General features: G+C 48.3%; 1 protein-coding gene across 9 annotated transcripts in view; it reads right to left on the bottom strand.

Annotated features, from left to right (window-relative positions):
- Positions 1-20,126, bottom strand: part of ATG13 (autophagy related 13) — a 58,547-nt gene continuing 38,421 nt past the window's right edge. For 4 of the 9 annotated variants that reach the window (XM_044259191.1, XM_044259192.1, XM_044259193.1 and 1 more), the window contains 12 exons: positions 16,573-16,613; positions 15,699-15,795; positions 15,266-15,364; positions 14,363-14,456; positions 10,035-10,133; positions 9,166-9,276; positions 8,638-8,774; positions 6,470-6,584; positions 5,822-5,899; positions 5,275-5,391; positions 4,556-4,684; positions 1-2,362 (listed from right to left, as the gene is read on the bottom strand). In XM_044259191.1, coding sequence (XP_044115126.1) covers positions 2,285-2,362; positions 4,556-4,684; positions 5,275-5,391; positions 5,822-5,899; positions 6,470-6,584; positions 8,638-8,774; positions 9,166-9,276; positions 10,035-10,133; positions 14,363-14,456; positions 15,266-15,364; positions 15,699-15,795; positions 16,573-16,613 — 1,195 coding nt within the window. In that variant the 3' untranslated portion in view covers positions 1-2,284. The remainder of the gene's footprint in view (positions 2,363-4,555; positions 4,685-5,274; positions 5,392-5,821; positions 5,900-6,469; positions 6,585-8,637; positions 8,775-9,165; positions 9,277-10,034; positions 10,134-14,362; positions 14,457-15,265; positions 15,365-15,698; positions 15,796-16,572; positions 16,614-20,126) is intronic. The other 5 variants (XM_044259197.1, XM_044259196.1, XM_044259198.1 and 2 more) reach the window with 5 other exon arrangements.

Raw genomic sequence — 20,126 nt, 5'->3', positions numbered from 1 at the left:
TAAAGTACAGAAAAAATTTATTGGAAATCTCTCGAATACATTTTAAAGTATAGCTCAGTATTTCCAAACAAGGTGGGCTGGAGGAGGGGGAGGGACTCTGCCACCTGGAGCCGGGTGACAGGTCCCAGCAGCGTGACGTGACGGGTCCCAGCCCTGCCCCAGGGGCTGCTGCGGGAGTCAGTCTAGGGCTCACCCCGGTCAGTGCTGGGGCCCAGGGGCAAGGGCCAGCCTTGACAGTTGCTCTGTTCCTCCCAGGCTCAGCTCAGGGATCAGCCTCCCTGGCCTCACTGATGGGAAGGCTGCTGCCTGCAAAGCCACAATCAGGTGTCAAAGAGGACGATGGCTAACAGGCCTCTCCGTGCTGGGCCTCAGGAGGACAGCAGCTGAGACACTGTGGCAGAATGTGAGGGCAGGGGCGAGCAATAGCTTACCAGGGCTTCCCCTTTCTCAGCACTGGGGCCTGGGGCGTAAATCTGGAATGGTTCAGCAGGCCATGGGTACACTCTGGCCCAGGTAGGAGGACCAGCTGGACACCACTGCTGGGAACATTTCTTTGTGGCAGCAGGATGCATGCAACAGGGGCAGGGCTCAGCCTACCTGAGACAGCCTCCAGCCCACTCCAGCCCTCAGAGTTCAGCCTTGTAGGTGGGAACAATGTCACATGCATTTACTAACAAGCAATTGAGGACCACCTGCTCCGCTTCAGAACAGCTGCCGCCAAGGAATAGCCCAGGTGGGCCAGGAGGAATGGGGCGGGCCTTGTCTCCCCCACCCCCTACCCCACCCCCACTCCCCCGCCCACCAGGTAGGCTGGGGGAGGGACCGAAGGCAGGTGGGTGGGGCTAGGCGCTTGACTGACTCCGGTAACAGTATCTAAATGGTTAAGTCAATCATACATCTAGCTTTGAGGTTTCTCAATGAGGAACCAATCCAGCCAGTAAATCTCAAGGCAGGGTGCAGAGGGTTAAACAAAGGTGGTGGCCAGGCCCAGGTGGAAAGAGAAGGCCCATAACCTAACCCTGAGAAACAGGAACAAGTCCCCCCAGGAGGGGCCCCTCTGGCCTTCCCCAGGGCCATGGTGGAGCCCATAAGATGCACTCTATGTCACTGTACAACTCTAGAGGGTTGTACACACTCAGCACCCAAGACTTCCTGGACTGCCAGAATGGCATCAGTTACTCTGCAGAAGCTGGGACGGATTCGCACTCTCGCCAGGAATATGCAGGAGTCTAAGGTGAAGCCTAATGTCAGTTCAAGTGCAGCAATTCTGGGAGATTCTGTTGCCCTGAGCCAGCCCAATTCTTGGCTCCCACCTTAGGTACATGGGAAGGAAGATGCTCAGAGCAGCAACCCAGAATCTGAGGAACCTCCAGACGAGGAGGCCCTACTCCAGGAAGAGGCCCTCCCCCTTCCCCAAGTGAAAACATCTAACCTCAAACATATTTTCTCTATAAAATATCGGATTTCTCTGGAAGTAATAAATATTTACCATGTTAATAACCAAGGAGCAGCAACAGGGGGAGGAAGGAGAGATAAGGAACCTTCGCTGTGACTCCCAATGAGAGACTCCTGGAGACCTAGGATTATGCTTTCGTGCCACTGAGGGTCTGAGCAGACAGCCACCAGGGCTGCTCAGACCCTCTGCAGGGAGAGGGGCTGGCACAACCCTCAAGAGAATGGCTGAGTTTGGAGTTCCTGCCAGCTTGGGCAGGGCGCCTGTCATATTGCCAAAAGTACAGGAATGGGGCAGAGAGGGGGAAGGTGAGAGGAAGACGACATAAAACCAAAGGGGACCATAAAAGAGCCCGAAGGAGCCCTTCCTTCTTCTTCCCAGCACTGTTTCCTTCCTTTTCCGCCTCCACGCCAGGCTCGGGGCCACCAGCCGGAAAGTCAAGTGCTTGATGGTAACGGCAGGCCAGCAAGGGGCCAGCTGCAGAGTGGACCCAGGGCAGGGGGCCGGCAGGAGGAACGGGATGACAGCCATTGTGAAGCAGCCACGGTGGGCGGTGGAAGCAGAAGGCCCTGCCAAGGGCCCTTTGGTTATACAGGGTCTTCCAATCTCCAAGGCCAGGGTGTGAGTCCTCTCAGATGCTATCCCCAGGCTTGACTGCTGCCATGGAGTCTCCAGGAGGTGTGAGCACAGGGACTTGCGGGTCCCCATGGGGGAAACCAGCCTCTCCTCCGCTCGGAGCAAGTTGAGGGATGGGAGCAGCTGATGAGTGGGAGGCTCTGTCTCCTGGGACCACAGAAAGGGGATGCTGCTGGTACCCAAGGTCACCAACTTTTACTGCAAGGTTTCTACAAAGGCATCAAATTCTCGAACATTCTTCTCGTGCACAGCCAGCTTTTCTGGTAGTGAGTCCTGCACCGGGAGGGGAGAGAAGAGTTTCTTATTCAAGTAGGGTCCCGAAGAGGCAGTCGTGCAGGCCCCCCACCCTGGCTGGAGAAGGGAGCAAAGCACAGAGCTCAGCATAGCAGCATGGGGCAGGGAGGCAGGCACTGCACAGTGGGCTTGTGGGGCCCGGGGGCTCAGCAGAACGGTCCAGGGAATCCAAGTGGGCCACACACTTAACGAGCTAGAGAAGAAGCATGCCAACGACAGGATGACGCAGAGAAGTTACCTCTGGCACAGACGAGACTGACACTGGAATGAAACAGTAGGCTCAGCACGCTACAGAGTAAGAAAAGCTAACAAGAGTTCTTCATGACCTGTGCTGGGCAGCAGAATCCCTTGGGGCCACAGGAACAAGGCCATCCTAACCATGCTCCCGAGAGAGTCTGACTCAGCAGGTCTGTGGGGAGGCCTAGGAACTGGCATCTTTACACCCGCTGAGAAAGGGTGCGTTAGACGATTGAGAGAAAACAATAAACAAGAGAAGAAAACAGAACCTCAGGAGTTAAGTTTAACTGCCCTCCACAATCAACTATGAAAATGTGATCCTATTCAGGCACCTAAAGAGATTCCCTGGGCACCAGGTGCTGGGGAGATGTGGCCTGTCCCACCCCAGAACTGGCTGGCGGCCCGGACAGGCCGGGAGCAGCAAGGCAGGAACAAGTCCCTGGGGCCACAGGAACAAGGCCGGCAGCGTCCGGCCACTCCTGGCAGCGGAGTCGCTCTCGGAGCTGTCGCCATCCGGGTCCTTGCAAGCACGTTTCCAGTGAGAAGCCAGGGAGCCACGGGCTAAAAGCCTAAAATCAGAAGCCAGACTCTCTGGGATCAAAGCTGTGTGCTGCCAGCTCCGTGTGACCAGGGGCAAGTTATCTGTTTCCAGGTCGGTTTTCTCATCTGTACACTGGGCTAGGAAGGAAAGCTACCTACCTTAGGATTGTTGGAAGATTCATGCAAAGCACTTAGAAAAATGCTTGGCACGTAGAAAGCTTCAATAAATGTTAATAATAAGGATATTGTTTTAGTATTGTTATTACTGAGCATGTTTTTCTGTTTCAAGCAAATCAGGGGCCGAGATCTCAAGATTCCTACTCCATAAAGCCATTCCTCTAATGTTGAAGAGAAGGGGACAGTCCCACCTCAGGCAGAGGGACCCTGACATCCTGGGGTGTTAGAGTAAGCAGCTAGTTAGGTTTTAACAGGATGCCTGGAGGCCAGCAAAGGGGGAGTGAGGGACAGCTATGAGGAAAGTTGGAGGCCTGTCGCGGTGGGCCACACCCCAAAAACAGATCAAACCAGACAGGCCAAAGTCAAAGAAGGCCTGAGACCCTGACCGAGTGAGGGAGAAAAGGCGTGAAACCTACTCCCAAAGGAATCCTCTTTCCAAATAATAAATTACACCCCCATCCCAGTTAACTGTCAATAAAAGATAGAGACCCAAACCCTGGGGTGCACAGCTCTCCCGAGCTCGCCGGCTCTCATCTCGAATGTACTCTCACTAGAATAATCTCTTCATCTGCACCACTCAACCACCATGTCTGGGTCCATCTCTGAATTCTTTTCTTACAACTAAACTCAGAGGCTGCGCGGACATCCCAGAGACAGGCTGGGTGGAGGCACGGAGCACCCGGAGTTTACAGCCATGCGGCCTGCTCCTGGGTCCTTCGGACACAGGATGCACTAAGCAGAGATGCGGAGATCACAGTCAGTAGCAGGACATCTGGCTAAACTCGAGAAGTGCTGGCTGAATCAGGAACGAGCTCTCTGAGGAAAGGGCAGGGATGCCAATACTCAGGACCTCACACTTCTGCCCTGTACCGCTGGCGTCTGCCCGACAGCTGAACAGCTAAATGCTGGGGCTACTGGAGCAGCTCGGCTTCACGGCAGCAGCGAGCAGAAGACCCCAGACAGCGAACAGCAGGGATGGAAGCGATGGCGAGTGTGGAAGCAACGTGAAGACAGTGACGGCCAGAAACGGTGCAACCTCAAGGGGGAGCAACAGAAGATAAGGATCGAAGTGTCTCTTTCCTGCTACAGAGATGGGAGGTACGGGAGTGGAAGGGAGTAACAGGAAGAAATTTCTAGGCCTTTGGGGCAGGAATGACCATTAAAAGAGGATAGGAGGTCGCAGGATGGGGGACTTGATGGGGGAAGGGGTTTCCATACCAAGTCCTCAGCCATGGACTGTGCCCCGATATCTATGGAGAGGCTGCTCAGCTGGGGAGGATTCTGAAATTCACGATAGAATGTCCCCAGGTCCATCGGAAGAATGTCATCTTTAGAAAAAGCCGGTTTCTTCAAAAACAAGACAGACTCAGGTTAGCTTGCCTTAGGTGGGAGAGGAAAATCAGGGGAAGGAAGCTATGAATCGCCCTCTTTACTTCCAGTAATTATCAGAGAAAGGGTTCCTCCGGGTTCATCTCAGGGGGAGGATTCGCTGTACCTTTCTCCTCTGGGCAGCTGAACTCTAGCCCTGGTGCTAACACTCTTCTCCCCTGGGAAGGTTTATGTTCCCCTCCCTCAAACTCCTTTCCCTAACAAAGCGCCAACCATTCAGGCAAGGAATAGGGCCTGCATGGATACCACTGGCAAATCCTCATTTAGAGTTGAATTTCGTGCTCGCTTCGGCAGCACATATACTAGAGTTGAATTTCAACCAAAGACTCGGCACAAAATGCCTTCTTGTTCGTGGGCCTCCAAATGTGTCCCCGGGCAGGGTATGCGGACAGGTTCTACCACACAGCCAGGTGCCCACCCATCCCGTCCCCTCTGTCCGGACCAGCCCATCTGATCCCTGTAAAGGAAGTCCTGATCAAGTCCCCTGGATGCTTCTAGGTTTATTTCCCCTATCGCAGCAAAGGTCCGAGAAGGTGACAGCAACTTACGAAGTCGATCATGACGAAATCATCGTGGGTATTGCCGCTGCTGCCCCCGCTGGAGCCATCCGAGTGCAGGCTGCCCTGGAGAGGAGATTCGGTCTCTGGGGAGTCTGGAGGATTTACCTGTTTCAGAACAAGGGGGAGGTAGGGCCGGGTTCCAGGCCTGGTGCAAGCTGGTGTTAATGATCAAAGGACCTGTGGGACGCCTGGGTGGCTCAGTTGGTTAAGCAGCTGCCTTCGGCTCAGGTCATGATCCCAGTGTCCTGGGATCGAGTCCCACATCGGGCTCCTTGCTTGGCAGGGAGCCTGCTTCTCCCTCTGCCTCTGCCTGCCTCTCTGTCTGCCTGTGCTCGCTCTCTCCCTCTCTCTCTGACAAATAAATAAATAAAATCTTTAAAAAAAAAAATGATCAAAGGACCTGTAAGGGACCCGACGCTGGCCGGAAATCTGCAAGCCCAGGAGTGTGGCTGCCAGCCTGCGGAGGAACGGTGACTTGCCCAGGAAGATGACACGCACAGCACCGTCTGTTAACTTTAGTCAAAGGGGGACTCACCATGGGATCAGCACCCTCCAGCTCCAAATTCTTGGGAGCAAACATGGCAAAGGGGATGTCCAAACTGGTCAGGGTCACCTAAGAGACACGGAAATTTCAGTGACCACCCCCACCCCAGCTTACGGGCTTCCTCAGAGGCAGCCAGCAGCCCATCGGCCCAGCAGATTCGCACACCCAGGCTGACCACACTGTCCTCAGGTTCCCACCCTGCTGGAGAACCTGCAATCTCCCCGCTCCCATCACACAGCCACAACATCCACAGGGGTAGGGCTCCCCAGGACCCCGGGAATCAGCTCTGGAGGCCTGACCCGCAGTGACTGGGTAACAACTCTTCTGCGCTGGCAGAGCTCAGGAGGAACTTATTCCAAGTAAGGCTGAGGCCCTGACACTTGAGTGCAGGCCGAGTGTGCCAAATGGGGCCTAGCGTCCCTCTCCTATGGGAGGTTCACTCCATCTCAGAACAAGAGCTGTGAACTTCTGGAGGGCTGTCGCGGGCTTCTTCCCCAAAAATTCACACACACACACACACACACACACTTCTGCATATGATTTTAGGGGTCCCACAGACCGTAGGTGAAGAGCCCTGCCCCTAAAGCCTCACTCTAAAGGCTCAGACATTCTCACAGGAAGCAGCGTCAGAAAAATCACCTGGTTGATGGGCTTGTTGACGAAGGCCCCCACTTTGCGGACAAAGATGGTCTCCAACACATCGTGGGGGGATGCCCGGCCCTCACTGCTGTTTGATACCGTTTCAGTATCCTCGCTGGAGAGTAAAGACAGTGTTGGTACTCATACTCAAACCGCAACAGAGCCTATGCGGTTGCCCATAAACCCACCATCGGTGGGGCTGCAGTCCAGGACAGGAGCGCCCCCCTGCCCCCCCCAACCTCTGACCCATGTGGGAAATGGCAACACAGGGCCTGGCCGCTGCCACTGTCACTCTTCCTTCCGAGTTGAGGGCAGAGGACAGAACCTCCAGAACAACTAAAAATGAGGCACACGTGAATGAGACTCAGCATCACAACTGTGTGAGGCATACATTAAATTTCATCTGAAACACCACCGGTAAGCATCGGTCACCAGCACACCGCAGTCGGACATACAGGCCAGCAGCGCCCGTCAACAACCGTGACGTTAATAGTCATCTGTGACACAGGCAGACTCAAGATTTAAGCTTTTCTTGGCCTTCTTGTTTTGTTAACTAAAATTACCATAAGAAGGAATCATTTACAGTGTTTATATAGTACTGGGTTAATTTAAGCCTTACCTCAAAGGGGCAGTGTCATTATTCTAAGTTGAGAGTCCCAAATTTGGCTCATTAGATAACCAGAGCTTTCTCCGCCCATGACACATCGCCTGGGCCGAGGTCCTCTGCGCCACATACCACGTTTCCTCTCCTTGTCCCCAATCAACTCTCTGTTCAGCAAGGTCTCTTTCAAGGACACACTTCGTTTGGCTGCCCCACTCCCTCCCCTTCCAGCTCCCCAGACCTATGTGGAGTTGTGGATGATAGGCGGTGAGGGATCCCCTCCATGGGCCACCAGGCCGGGAGTCACAGCCCTAGCAGCAGCAGGGGTTAGGAAAGGTCCTCTGGCCAAAAGCAGGGGCTTAAGGTAGGGCGGAGGACTGAGCCGGCGAGGTGGGTTCAGGCCACTAGCTGGCAGGAAGGACCAGTACTGAGGAAAGACCTGAGCTCTGACGACCTGCACTTAAGAACCCCTTACTCCAAAGAGAAGAGACGGTGTCCTCTATCTCCAGCTACTCCCAGACATGTTCCAGGAATCAAGGCTCAGAAAACTGGAGTGTCAAATGACTAATGGGCTCTTCCTTTATGTGACACGGGAAGGCTTTAAAAGAATGGACATTTGGGAAGCCAGGAATGAAAGTAATTATTTTTCCTGATGGATGGCACAAAAAGATGTTCCCAAATAATCCCCCCCCCCCCGCCCACTGCTCCACTGTGGGAATGAAAAAAGCTACCGAAAATTTCTATTATCCAAAAGTCCATTTAGGATGCGGTAGGGCAATCAACGTCATTATCTCTGGGGCCTTGCGGTCAAAGGAGGGCAGAGCAGGTCAGGACAGCCTCATCTTCCCACGGGAGAACTCCAAGCGCAAGGGAAAGAGGAGCTCAGCCCGCGCCAGGTCATTTTGGGAGCTAAGTGCTCTCTGGCAAATCACTTAACCCTCTGAGAGCCTCTTACTTTTGCAGAGGCAGTAACAGTGGTGACTGGTGCAGGGCAGGATTCTGAGAACTTTCCTGTTCTACCTCATCAATGTCATCATAATATGAAATTTATAGAATGTATCACTTCTGTAATCAGAAAAGGAAAAGATCTAAAAAAATTTTTTTAATGAAGAAAAACAGTTGTTTCTAAAGAATCTCCAAGAGGTACTAATACAGCAGAGGGAAATAAAAAACCCAACATCCTAACTACTACCACAGATCCACTGTGGCCCCAAACTTGAGGGTTACAGCAGACCCCCTGCTTTGGTCCTCGGGATACACTGAGGACTGAGTCCAAGGGAATACATCTGGGGGTAAGGGGGCACACACACGCATGCACATACGCGCGCACATCCCCTTCACTAGATAACGGTGTAAGAAGTAGGTCCCGGCTGTTGGCTGTTAAGAGCAAGCTTGGGGCAGCTTCCTGACATGCCAGCAGCAATGTAAGATTCTTATCAAGAACTTTAAGAATTCCACATTTGGGGCCAAAGTGCCAAGCCTGAGGCAATGCTGAGAGCGACTCTTTACTGACACCAGAGAGGCACACGTGTCAGGGAGGATGGGCCCCTGGCCACTGCGAACTCACCTGCTGGAAGGTGTGGCGGCACAGTGGGCCCCGTCAGACAGGGTGTAGGTCGCCAGTCTCTCCTGGTCAGCCTGGGCACCGTGGGCAGGCTGGTTAGGAGCCAGGGGTACCCCACCTTCCTTCCCAGGAACCATGAGCTTTGGGGGAAATGGAAGAATATCGTGAGGAACGGCAGCGTCAGGCAGGACGGGAAACTTGGCCAAGCGCGACGGTAGCTGCCTCTGTGCTTTTCTACCGCCAGTGCTGCCACCAACTGGGTGGGAAACCTTGGACCTATGTCTTCTCTGGGACTCAGCTAATGGGAGACATGACACGCGTGGTAAGAACTACAAAGGGAAAGGAAAGAGGCAGAAAACCCTTGGAAGCTCTTCTTTCCTTTCTGAACTATATGAGGCTCTTCCTTCTGGAGTCACCTGGGCCCTCTGAAGTTACTTAGCATCGCACTGGGCCGGATGAGGCCCTTCTCCCGCCACATGGCAGGGGAGGCAGCACAGGAACCCCCAGAGTCCTCCCCATCTTTAAAGATACCTGATGAGGGTGTGTGGCATTTAAGCCAGCAGCAAACACTACTGGGTAAGCCAGGTCAGCTGATCCAATGCCCAGGGCAGCAGGCTGATAGGAAAGGCGAGAGCTTGAGAGCTAAGCAAGAGAAAAACAAAGACGGGCAGAAGAAAGGAGGAGGGAAAAATAGGCAATCCTAGAGTATGACTAATGATCAAGACTGTGGAGAGGTAAGGAATGGATCCCAGCCCACACCCTCACAGTTGGGCTTGGGGGGCCGGATGGAAGGGTTAAAGACAGACCAGGCCATTATGCTAAGGCTAAGAAAGCAGAGACTCATTTGCAATGGGACTGACATTCCCAGCTCTGCAGCCTTCTACAGGCCTCAAATGAGTTCCCTGCTCCCCCTTTCCCTAGGGGCTCAGCTAACTGTTGAGGTTTCCAGCCCAAAGGACTGGTGAAGCACAGGCCTGGGCAGAACCTGCAGCCGAAGTCACTGGTTTCTCTCAGGTCATTCTATTTTCTCCTTTGTCCTTGAGGTCCCTTTGAAACAGAAGGCCTCTTCCCTAATCACACCCTCCATCACCCCTGGGTATGGGAGGGTTCCTATTTATATTGAAAAAGAAAGAATATCACTCTTGGATTGTTTATTTGGAAATAAGATATAAATAACTCCATGTATTTTTTACATCAATGGTAGGAGGAGGGGCAAATGAAACATCCTATTTTGGGCAGCTGTGCTATAGCTGCATCCTGTTAAAAATCAATTACCAAACCTCAAATAACCCCCAGAACACTTGGGGACATTTAAATAGCTATCCCCTGTACTTTATGCATACTTTTTAAATAAAAAGATGCCACCTGATTATAGTCCCTTCTCCCCAGTATGGACTCACTTGATGGGAAAAGGCCAGTCCTGCCATGGGGACCCTCAGAGTGTCCGTCACCACAGGAGTAGGGGTCTGAAAATGTGCCTTTGTGACAGTAAACACACACTGTGCACAGATACACACAGAGACAGGAGAAACAAGAGAAGAAAACAGAAAAGGGACTTGAGAAAGAAGTGAAAACAACTCTGGAAGGGGAGACAGCCACAGGGGCCGGACTGCACTCGGGAAATCGGGGGTGAGGCAGGGAGAGAGCAACATGGCTGCCTCCCTAGAAGGACAACTTAGAAGCGTCTGAAGAAGGCACGTTTATCCCAGGGGGCTCCACTGCATGCTAGGTGACCCAGTGAGCAGGTGGAAAACAAAGGTGAGTCAAGCTGGTGGCAACAGGGAAACCCAAACCAAGCGTTAGTGTGTTCTTAGTCAAAAGAGGCGGAAGGGTGTTAGAGAATGGCCTCCAGCAGCGAGGGCTTGAGAGCAGGTGCAAGGTGTGCTGAGGATGAAGATCCAAGGGTACAATGCTAGACTGGAGACCCTTTCCTGGGGCCCCAGAATCTGTAAGGACACGTTCAAACAACAGACATTTGCTGACTGAAACCTTATAAATGCTTGGATCCACGGTGCCTAGGTGGCTCAGTCAGTTAAGTACCTGACTTTGGCTCAGGCCAAGATCTCAGGGTCCTAGGATTGAGCCCCACCTTGGGCTCTGTGCCAAGTGGGGACCTCTGCCCCGCCCCTTCTCATGCTCTCTTAAAAAAATAAAATCTTAAAAAAAAAGCTCAGGTCCCCAGCTGCACACCTGACTACACCATCTGAGGCAGGATGAATTGTTGCGTATAGGTGTAGGCACTGTGTGTGTGTATATTTGTGTGTATGCACACACGCTTGCCTGCGCACATGCATGAGAGTGTGTGTGTGTTTTATAGCCCCACATGGTGAAGGAGAACATGAGGCAGTAGAAGCCGGGGCAATTTAAAAACTCTTAGATTTCGGGGCTCCTGGGTGGCTCAGTGGGTTAAGCCTCTGCCTTTGGTTCAGGTCACGATCTCAGGGTCCTGGGATCGAGACCCGCACTGGGCTCTCTGCTCAGCAGGGAGCCTGCTTCCCCCTCTCTCTCTGCCTGCTGTTCTGCCTACTTATGAACTCTCTCTGTCAAATAAATAAATAAAATCTTAAAAAAAAAAAAAACACCTATTAGATTTCAAAGCTAATTAAGATTATTTTGGGTCGGGGCGCCTGGGTGGCTCAGTGGGTTAAAGCCTCTGCCTTCGGCTCGGGTCATGATCCTGGGGTCCTGGGATCAAGCCCTGCATTGGGCTCTCTGCTCAGCAGGGAGCTTGCTTCCCTTCCTCTCTCTCTGCCTGCCTCTCTGCCTACTTGTGATCTCTGTCAAATAAATAAATAAAATCTTAAAAAAAAAAAAAGATTATTTTGGGTCTTGCTGTTCTATCTTTAAGTCTTACCAATTAGCTAGTTAATGCTTAGAACTGGAGGTCGGACCTGAAATCACAGCAGCAGGTTCAGGGTCACAACTATTTCCTGACTCGACTCTGTGCCCACATGACACAATGGTCTGTATTTGGTTGGGAAAACAAATACCACATTAACATGCATTTTACTGGACTCTAGCAAAAAGCTCAAATAGAAATTGTTGAACAGTTATGCAATTCCCTAGGCTAAATCGAGGAAGAAACTAGTTCAGTAGTTACAGGAATGATGAGACCTGCTGGCAAATCATTTTCTCTTTCTGCTCTGCCACTAAGGTTGAAAATGAATACTTTGGGACACCTGGGTGGCTCAGTCAGTTAAGCGGCTGCCTTTGGCTCAGGTCACGATCCCAGGGTACTCAGACTGGGTCCTCCACTGGGCTCCTTGATCAGCGGGGAGCCTGCTTCTCCCTCTGCCTCTGCCTGCCACTCTGCCTGCTTGTGATCTTTTGCTCTCTGACAAATAAATAAATAAAATCTTAAAGAAAAAAAAAAAAAGAAAATGAGTACTTCTGCAAAAACTGTAGCAGCTCCAACCGGGGGTACTTAAGAGGATAACGAGAAGGCTCACCCATGGGATGCTCAGTGTTGATAAGATCTTGGCACCATCTACTTGCAAACTGTGACAAGACACAGCAGGCGACTAAGACAGGCTCCCCTTACACAGGTCAACCGACTTTGTGCAAACGGGAGATGCAGTAACTACTTAACTTCCCCTTACTTTTGGGGTCAGGTCAAATTTCCACTGTACTCAGAAAGAGACAAACTGATTTGTTAAGCCCCAGCCTCACCATCCTTGTCTCTTCCAAGTCACGACCTCATTTACTGTTCATGCATTTATCATTTCTAAAACAAAACTTGGGGGGGGGCAGGTACCTAGGTGGCTCAGGGGGTTGAGCCTTGGCCTTCAGCTTGGGTCCTGATCTCACGGTCTTGGGATCGAGCCCCAAATTGGGCTCTCTGCTCAGCAGAGAGCCTGCTCCTCCCTCTCCCTCTGCCTGTCTCTCTGCCTCCTTATGATCTCTCTGTCAAATAAATAAATAAAATATTAAAAAACCCCAAAAAACCAAAATGGTGGCACCTGAGTGGCTCAGTTGGTATGTGTCTGCCTTTGGCTCGGGATATGATCCCAGGGTCCTGGGATCGAGTCCTGCATCAGGCTCCCTGCTAAGCAGAGGGTCTGCTTCTCTCTCGCTCTAAGCACTGCCCTCCTCATGCTCTCACTCTCTCTCTAATGAAAAAATTAAAAAATAAAACAACACTTTGACTATCTAAAAAATAATCTACTTGCACTAACGGGCTCTGGTGGACCTCCCCCTCTTTTTGGGTCAGTACTGTCCTATGTCAGCAGGAGTGCCAGAAGCTGCCCCCTCCCAAAGCAATGGTGACACTCATGCCTATATACCTTCACTGGGGGAGAGGAGGAACAGGTCCCACCCCCCAACCAAACTGTCTAGGCAACTTTTAGCAAGAACCTTCTTAACTCTAAATTGGGACAACAGAAATAGAGACCCATGGATTTTGTCATTTCCTTCACACACATTAAGTTTTTTTTTTTTCTCGGCTAACTTTTGTGCTTAACTTCTGTTTTTGAAACAGATGAGAACCGTAATTTTAATCCAGTATCTCCCAACAACTCAGAATGAGTAAGTTTAAATAATTTTCTTAATTAAAAAACACAGAAAATAAAAATTCATGGGTAGTGAATTAATTTGTTGGACTCCCAAAGTAAGATGGTTAAAGGGGATAATCTGCGACCAGTTTAGAAGAACACAGAACTGAGTTAGGTCTAGAAAAAACTATCTAATGTGCAAATCAGAGAGAAAGGGAGTGGTAGAGAGGATGCGCAGGCAGAGCAGGGAGCTGTAGGCCATAAGGTGGGAGATGAATGACTCGGGCTGGAAGGGAAGAAAGGTGCCCTGAAATTCAGTCATCTGGCAACAAACGACTCCTTTGCTAAAGCAGACTTGGTACCACGTACGTTATACAACAATGCCCCCAGGTGGGTCTGCTTGGGAATCTGGGAACCTTGTTTGGAGCCTGTGTTCCGCTGAAACTGAGTTTGACACTGGAGATGGACTCAAGTGGAAAAGTTAACGGTTTAAAATGTTCAGATTAAGAATGCAGATAGCCAGAAATCTGTGTCAACTATGAACAGAGACCGCACTGCTGGTTTCTTGCTGGCATTCTATGCCAAATAATTACTGGTTCTTTTTGTGCTCCTGCCATTATGAGGAAACATATTAACCACTTCCAAAGTGAAGTAGCTACCAAATTAACAAGAGTAGGATAGAGTACCTCTCTGGAATCACAATGCATTTGGAATTCTAGGACTCCTCTTCTAGGGACTTTTACCATGTCTCCAGGAACGTGAAGGTTACATGTAATCTTATGGGTTAAGAATGGTTAGAGACTAGAGGGGCACCTGGGTGGCTGAGTCAGTTAAACATGATTCTTGGCTCGGCTCAGGTCATCATCTCAGGGTTGTGAAATGGAGCCCTGTGTTAGGCTGCATGCTCAAAACGGAGGCTGCTTCAGATTCTCTCTCCTTCTCCCTCCCCCCTTGGCCTCTGCTTGTGCATACATGCATGCGCTCTCGCACGCTCTCTCTCTCTCAAGTAAATAAATAAATAAATAATAAAATCTTAAAAAAAAAAGGCATGGTTATAGACTAGAAACATTGCAATATTACCTGCTAGATAAGAAGGCTCTACCTCACCCCTCAAAACAAGCCCCTGGAAACAATGACCACCACTACCACCACCAAAAGAGACTGACTAAATTCTGACACATTTCAAGTCCATACGTGTACTAAGTAACTAGAGCCGCCCCAGAACTGTTTCCCTGTACCTGAGACGGAGGAGAGGTGGAGAAAGAGGTTGTACACACTTCTTGAGAATCTTCTACAGAAGGATACGTTACTCCAGTGTCCTCACCAGCAGTTCTAGGACGGCGGGAAAATAAATCATGAATTTTATGGTCACAGCAGTCGGTTTCAGAAAGGATACAAAGGGAGCTTAGATAAAGACGAAAGCTGTGACAAGAGGTGTTTCAGGCAGAGCTCATTATGGCAAAAGAGGCATGTTGAGTCCTTGATAATGTCAGACATATCCAGAGAAAAACATCTCGAGGCTGACCAAGGCTTTTATTTTTAACCTAAACATTTTACCTGATATGTCATTTGATAATATTTTCTTAAGCCTGACCAATGTTGGGACCAAAGAACTATAAGCAATTAGAGATGCAGTGAAACAAAGTCTAGACTCCAAAGACGAACCTATCCAACTTCAAAAGTCCTTCACGTAAAGGCAGTATCTTTCCTAATAAACATCTGTTCTGACCTCTACAGAACTCTGTTTTCTGGGATCTAGGCCTGAAGACATTGGATTCTAATCTATAACTAAACTGTGCCAATGGTGACCATAAAACCATTTAATTTGTGAAGGACATTCTGTTAATTACTGCCACTCTTGTAGTCTCTAAGTAAAATCAAACCTAAAGTCAAATTACTACCGTCAAGATCCAAAATGCCCAAGAATTTTCGGAGACAGTCTATACATTCCAAAGCTTGGTGTACCTTATAGGCAGGGAGCAGGCAGCAACAGGGAGGGAAGCTAACCACACCACTGCTCTCCATGTGGGGTCCCCAGCACTGCCCCCTGCCCATTGGCGAGTGCTTATGGAGGTGCTCTGTGTGCAAGGTGGATGCTTTTCCCTAGCTGCAGTCTGGGAAAGCCCCTACACATTCCTCACCTGTAATTGCAGGGGTGCATGGGTGAGGAGCTGGGATAGGGACGGTCCACAAAGTGATCAATGATAATCCCCATGATAGGTGGGGTCCTCTCAAATTGCCTGTAATGCAATAAGCAGATTGCAGTATTTGTTAGAATGCCTTGTCAGCCCCCCTGAAGTCTTCAGAGGACCCCTCGCCTTAAATCTACTGGAAGGAACCTCTAGTCTTAACTACTGCATCCCTAAATATAAACCACAACTCTACACCGATGGCTCAGATTCTCCCATATGGAAACGGGGCTCTCTCTCGAGTTTATTTTCCAGAAGGGCAGATTTCAGCAATGGCAAAGCTGAACTGTGTGGGCTTAGCCACGGAGTGTGAGGGGACAGACAAACTTTAATATCTTGAATATCTTTGGAAGAATTCTTTTGGATTCCAAGGCTCTCTCCTCACCTGGTAGACATAAATGCCAAGTTAATTCTGTAAGCACATGAAAGAGTGATCGTGCCCACAGGGGTGCCTACTGTCCCAACACGAACTGTCTGGAAACCTAGGAGAAGAAATACATAATTAGCTTTTCCCCAGAGAACATGGACACTGTCCCCAGTCTGGCCTTCCCTGAATCATTTAGCCTATCATACAATCTCTGGCATTATCTACTCTGCCATGAGTGTAGCGGCCTTAATTTCCTTTATGTTTATGTGTGTGTTTGTGTATATACATCATTTTTTAAATTTATAAGAAAACAGCATTCTCTTTCCAGATAAACCTACCTTCAAAGAGGCAAAACAACTGTCCTTTTTAGGACTTTAGTCCTAAAGTTTGAGCAAGCCCTAATCAACCCGGCCCCAAGGTGTCACATGCTCTGTGAGACAGAAAGGAGGCCCCGGGACTTTATCACACGAACCCCTCGGTTTATGTAGACGCGGAAGTGACTGCACTTCAACTCACGCTGCCACCCAAAACTAAGTATAGAAAAGAACCAGGGCCTTGGAGGCATTATTTCCAACAAAGCTTTGCTGGTTTTCTTGGTTTCGTTTCCAATTTTTCAAAACTGCTTATGCTCATCAGAAACATTAAACATGCTCATTATAGAAAATTAGGAAAACAGACAATGGTATCAAGAGTAAGAAAGAATACTGAGTTCCTAGAACTCTGGGCAAAATTATTCAGTCATTCCCTGGCAGCTCTTTGGACCACCTTCCTGTCTTTTCCTTACTTATATCACACATATTAAAATCACAAGCTACACATTAACAGTCAGTACCCAAGGCCATCCCTGAAGTCAGGAGGGCTCTTAACACTACCAATGCTTTTTGATACATACCTTCTCCTAAGCCATTCAGCTGAACTTCACCAAAATATATCCTTAGGAAAGAAAAAAAAAAAAGAAAAGAAAAAGAAATCAATGATCCTTTTTTTGTTCCCCAAGATTTTTTTTTTCTTGTCTGAGAGACACAGGGAGTGAACACAAGTGGGGGAGTGGGAGAGGGAGAACCAGGCTTCCCGCTGAACAGGGAGCCTGATTCGGGGCTTGATCCCAGGACCCTGTGATCATGACCTGAGCTCAAAGCAGATGCTTAATGACTGAGCCACCCAGGAGCCTCAAAATAAATGATTCTTTATTCTAAGGGCCTTACAGACAAAACAATTTAACAAACCCTTCATTTCTTATCTGCATGAATACCTCTCCTAATGAAGCAATAATGTTACCACTTCAATGAAGCTGCAGGCATAGGGATACATATGGAAAGAATTGCTGTTGTTGTTTTTTATGACTTTATTTATTTGACAGAGAGAGATCACAAGTAGGCAGAGAGGCCGGCAGAGAAAGTGGGGGGGAAGCATGCTCCCCGCTGAGCAGAGAGCCTGATGTGGGGCTTAATCCCAGGGCCCTGAGACCATAACTTGAGCCGAAGCCAGAGGCTTAACCCACTGAGCCATCCAGGTGCCCCTGGAAAGAATTGGCTAAGACGTAAGGAAAATAATAATAAAGTGGAGGCTGCATTAGTTTCTTCTTCCTGTTCCTGCAATGTATTTTTAAAGTATACCTCCTGGGGAACAAAGAATACAGAAATGAGACTGGCAAACAGATCTCAAACCACTATTAGAAAATACTATTTTTTTTAAGATTTTATTTATTTATTTGACAGAGATCACAAGTAGGCAGAGAGGCAGGCAGAGAGAGAAAGGAGGAAGCAGGCTCCCTGCTGAGCAGAGAGCCTGATGTGGGGCTTGATTTCAGGAAACTGAGATCATGACCTGAGCTGAAGACAGAGGTTTAACCACTGAGCCACCCAGGTGCTCCAAAATACAATATATTTTTTTGAGGTATGGTCAACATACAAAGTTATATTAGTTTCAAATGTATAAGATTCAATATTTGTTTATATTACAAATTGATCATCACAGTTATGTCCAATTAACAGCCATCACCATACATACAGAATGTTTTTTTCTTGCGATTAGAACTTTTTTTTTTTAAGATTTTATTTATTTATTTCAGAGAGAGAGAGAGAGGGAGAGCAAGAGAGATCACAAGTAGGCAGAGAGGCAGGCAGAGGCAGAGGGGGAAGCAGGCTCCCCAGCGAGCAGAGAGCCTGATGTAAGGCTTGATCCCAGGACCCTGAGATCATGACCTGAGCCGAAGGCAGCGGCTTAACCCACTGAGCCACTCAGGCACCCTGGGATTAGAACATTTAAGATCTCCTTTCTTAAGGAGGACACTCTTACACTGTTGGTGGGAATGCAAACTGGTGCAGCCACTCTGGAGAACACTATGGAGGTTCCTCCAAAGTTAAAAATAGCTGTATAACCAACCAATTGCACTACTAGATATTTTTTCCAAAGGATACAAAAATACTGATTCGAAGGGGCACACGCACCCTAATGTTTTTGGCAGCATTACCAACAATAGCCAAATTATGGAAAGAGCCCCCATGTCCATCAGCTGATAAATGGATAATGAAAACGTGATATATATTTATTTCCATTATACACTCCATATATATATTCCATATATATACAAAAGAATATTACTCAGCCATCACAAACAATGAACTCTTGCCATTTGCAATGATGTGACTGGAACTAGAGTGTAATATGCGAAGTGTTCAGAAGTCAGTCAGAGAAAGACAAATACCATATGATTTCACTCATATATGGAATTTAAGAAACAATACAGATGAAAATAGGGGAAGGGAAGGAAAAATAAAAGAGGATAAAAACAGAGAGGCAAACCATAAGAGACTATTAACTAAAGAGAATACACCGAGGGTTGATGGAAGGGAAGTGAGTGGGGGGAATGCGTTAACTGGGTGATGGGCATTAAGGAAGGCACGTGATGACCCCTGGGTGTTGTACGGCAACTTGCAAATATCCAATAGAAGGTACCATATTGTTAAGAGTGCTCTTCAATTAGGGGAGCTCTCCATGCTTGTCACAAGTCATTCCAAAGTAAACTGGTTAAGAAATTCAAAAACCTTTTCCAATATGGAAGAATTACACAAGACTATTTATTCTGAAAATACAAAAATATGGGTGCCTGGGTGGCTCAGTGGGTTAAGCCGCTGCCTTCGGCTCGGGTCATGATCTCAGGGTCCTGGGATCGAGTCCCGCATCGGGCTCTTTGCTCAGCAGGGAGCCTGCTTCCTCCTCTCTCTCTCTCTCTGCCTGCCTCTCTGCCTACTTGTGATCTCTCTCTGTCAACTAAATAAATAAAATCTTTAAAATATATATATATATATATATATAAATATATATATATATATATATATGCAAAGTAGGACCTTTCCCTGAATTTCCCTGGGAAGGGCAGTCTATATTAGCTATAAGTCTGATCTATAAAATATGACAAACTACACTATAAAACACTGTTATACTTTCCTGGTAATATGGTTAAAAATTAAACATGTACATGGCTTTGTTCAACTAAAAACTAAGCTCCAACAATATACAAAGCCCTATGGTTAGGTGTTAGGTGTGAGATAAGAATAAGCTAGGGAGGAGATTCAGGGTAAATCTGAAACCCAGGTTTCACAAATTGTAATCTGGTATGAGAGAAAAGAAATGTGTTTAATTTCTGAAATACATGCACAAAAGGGACAGATGCCATAAAGCAGGGGTCAGCAAATTTTTGTGAAAAGGGTCAGATATTTAAGGCTTGCAGGCCATGCAGTCTGAGACAGACTACTCAGCTTTGCTGTTGTCTTGCAAAAGTAGCCGTTGATGACACATAAATCAAGGGGGAGGCTGTGTTCTAAAATGACTTCATTTAGGAGTACCTGGCTGGCTCAGTCAGAAGAGCGTGAGACTCTTGACCTTGGGGTCATGAGATGGAGCCCCATGTTGAATGCAGAGATTACTAAAAAAAATAAACTTAAAAAAAAAAATAAAGTAACTTTATTTATAAAAATAAGCAGACGGTCTGCTGGCCATAGTTTGCTGACTCCTGCTATAAAATAACATAGGAATGATGTCAAAAAAAGCTGCCAAAAGACATTCTGTTGCAACCTTTGGTGGCTCAGCTGGTTGAGCATTCAACTCTTGATTTCGGCTCAGGTTTCTAGAAACGAGCCCCGTGTCGGGCTCCCTGGTCACTGGGGTAGACTGCTTGTCTCTCTCTCATTCTCCCTCTGCCCTTTCCCCTGCTCATGATCTATCAAATATATAAATAAAATGCTTTTTAAAAAAAGCTCAGTACTCATTTGAATACTGGTAATTGGTACAGTGCTTATCTAACCACCTTCTTGGCTATATCCTTTATGACATTCCGGTGCTAAGCAAAAGTTTTCTTCACAGATAGTGGGCAGACAACATTTTAATTCAGTCTTAATGAACAATAAATTCAGAATGAATTTTTATAACGATGTAATTATACAG

Source organism: Neovison vison, chromosome 7, assembly GCF_020171115.1.
Source record: "Neovison vison isolate M4711 chromosome 7, ASM_NN_V1, whole genome shotgun sequence".
Classification (NCBI taxonomy): domain Eukaryota; kingdom Metazoa; phylum Chordata; class Mammalia; order Carnivora; family Mustelidae; genus Neogale; species Neogale vison.
This window is presented reverse-complemented; position numbering and strand designations above follow the sequence as displayed.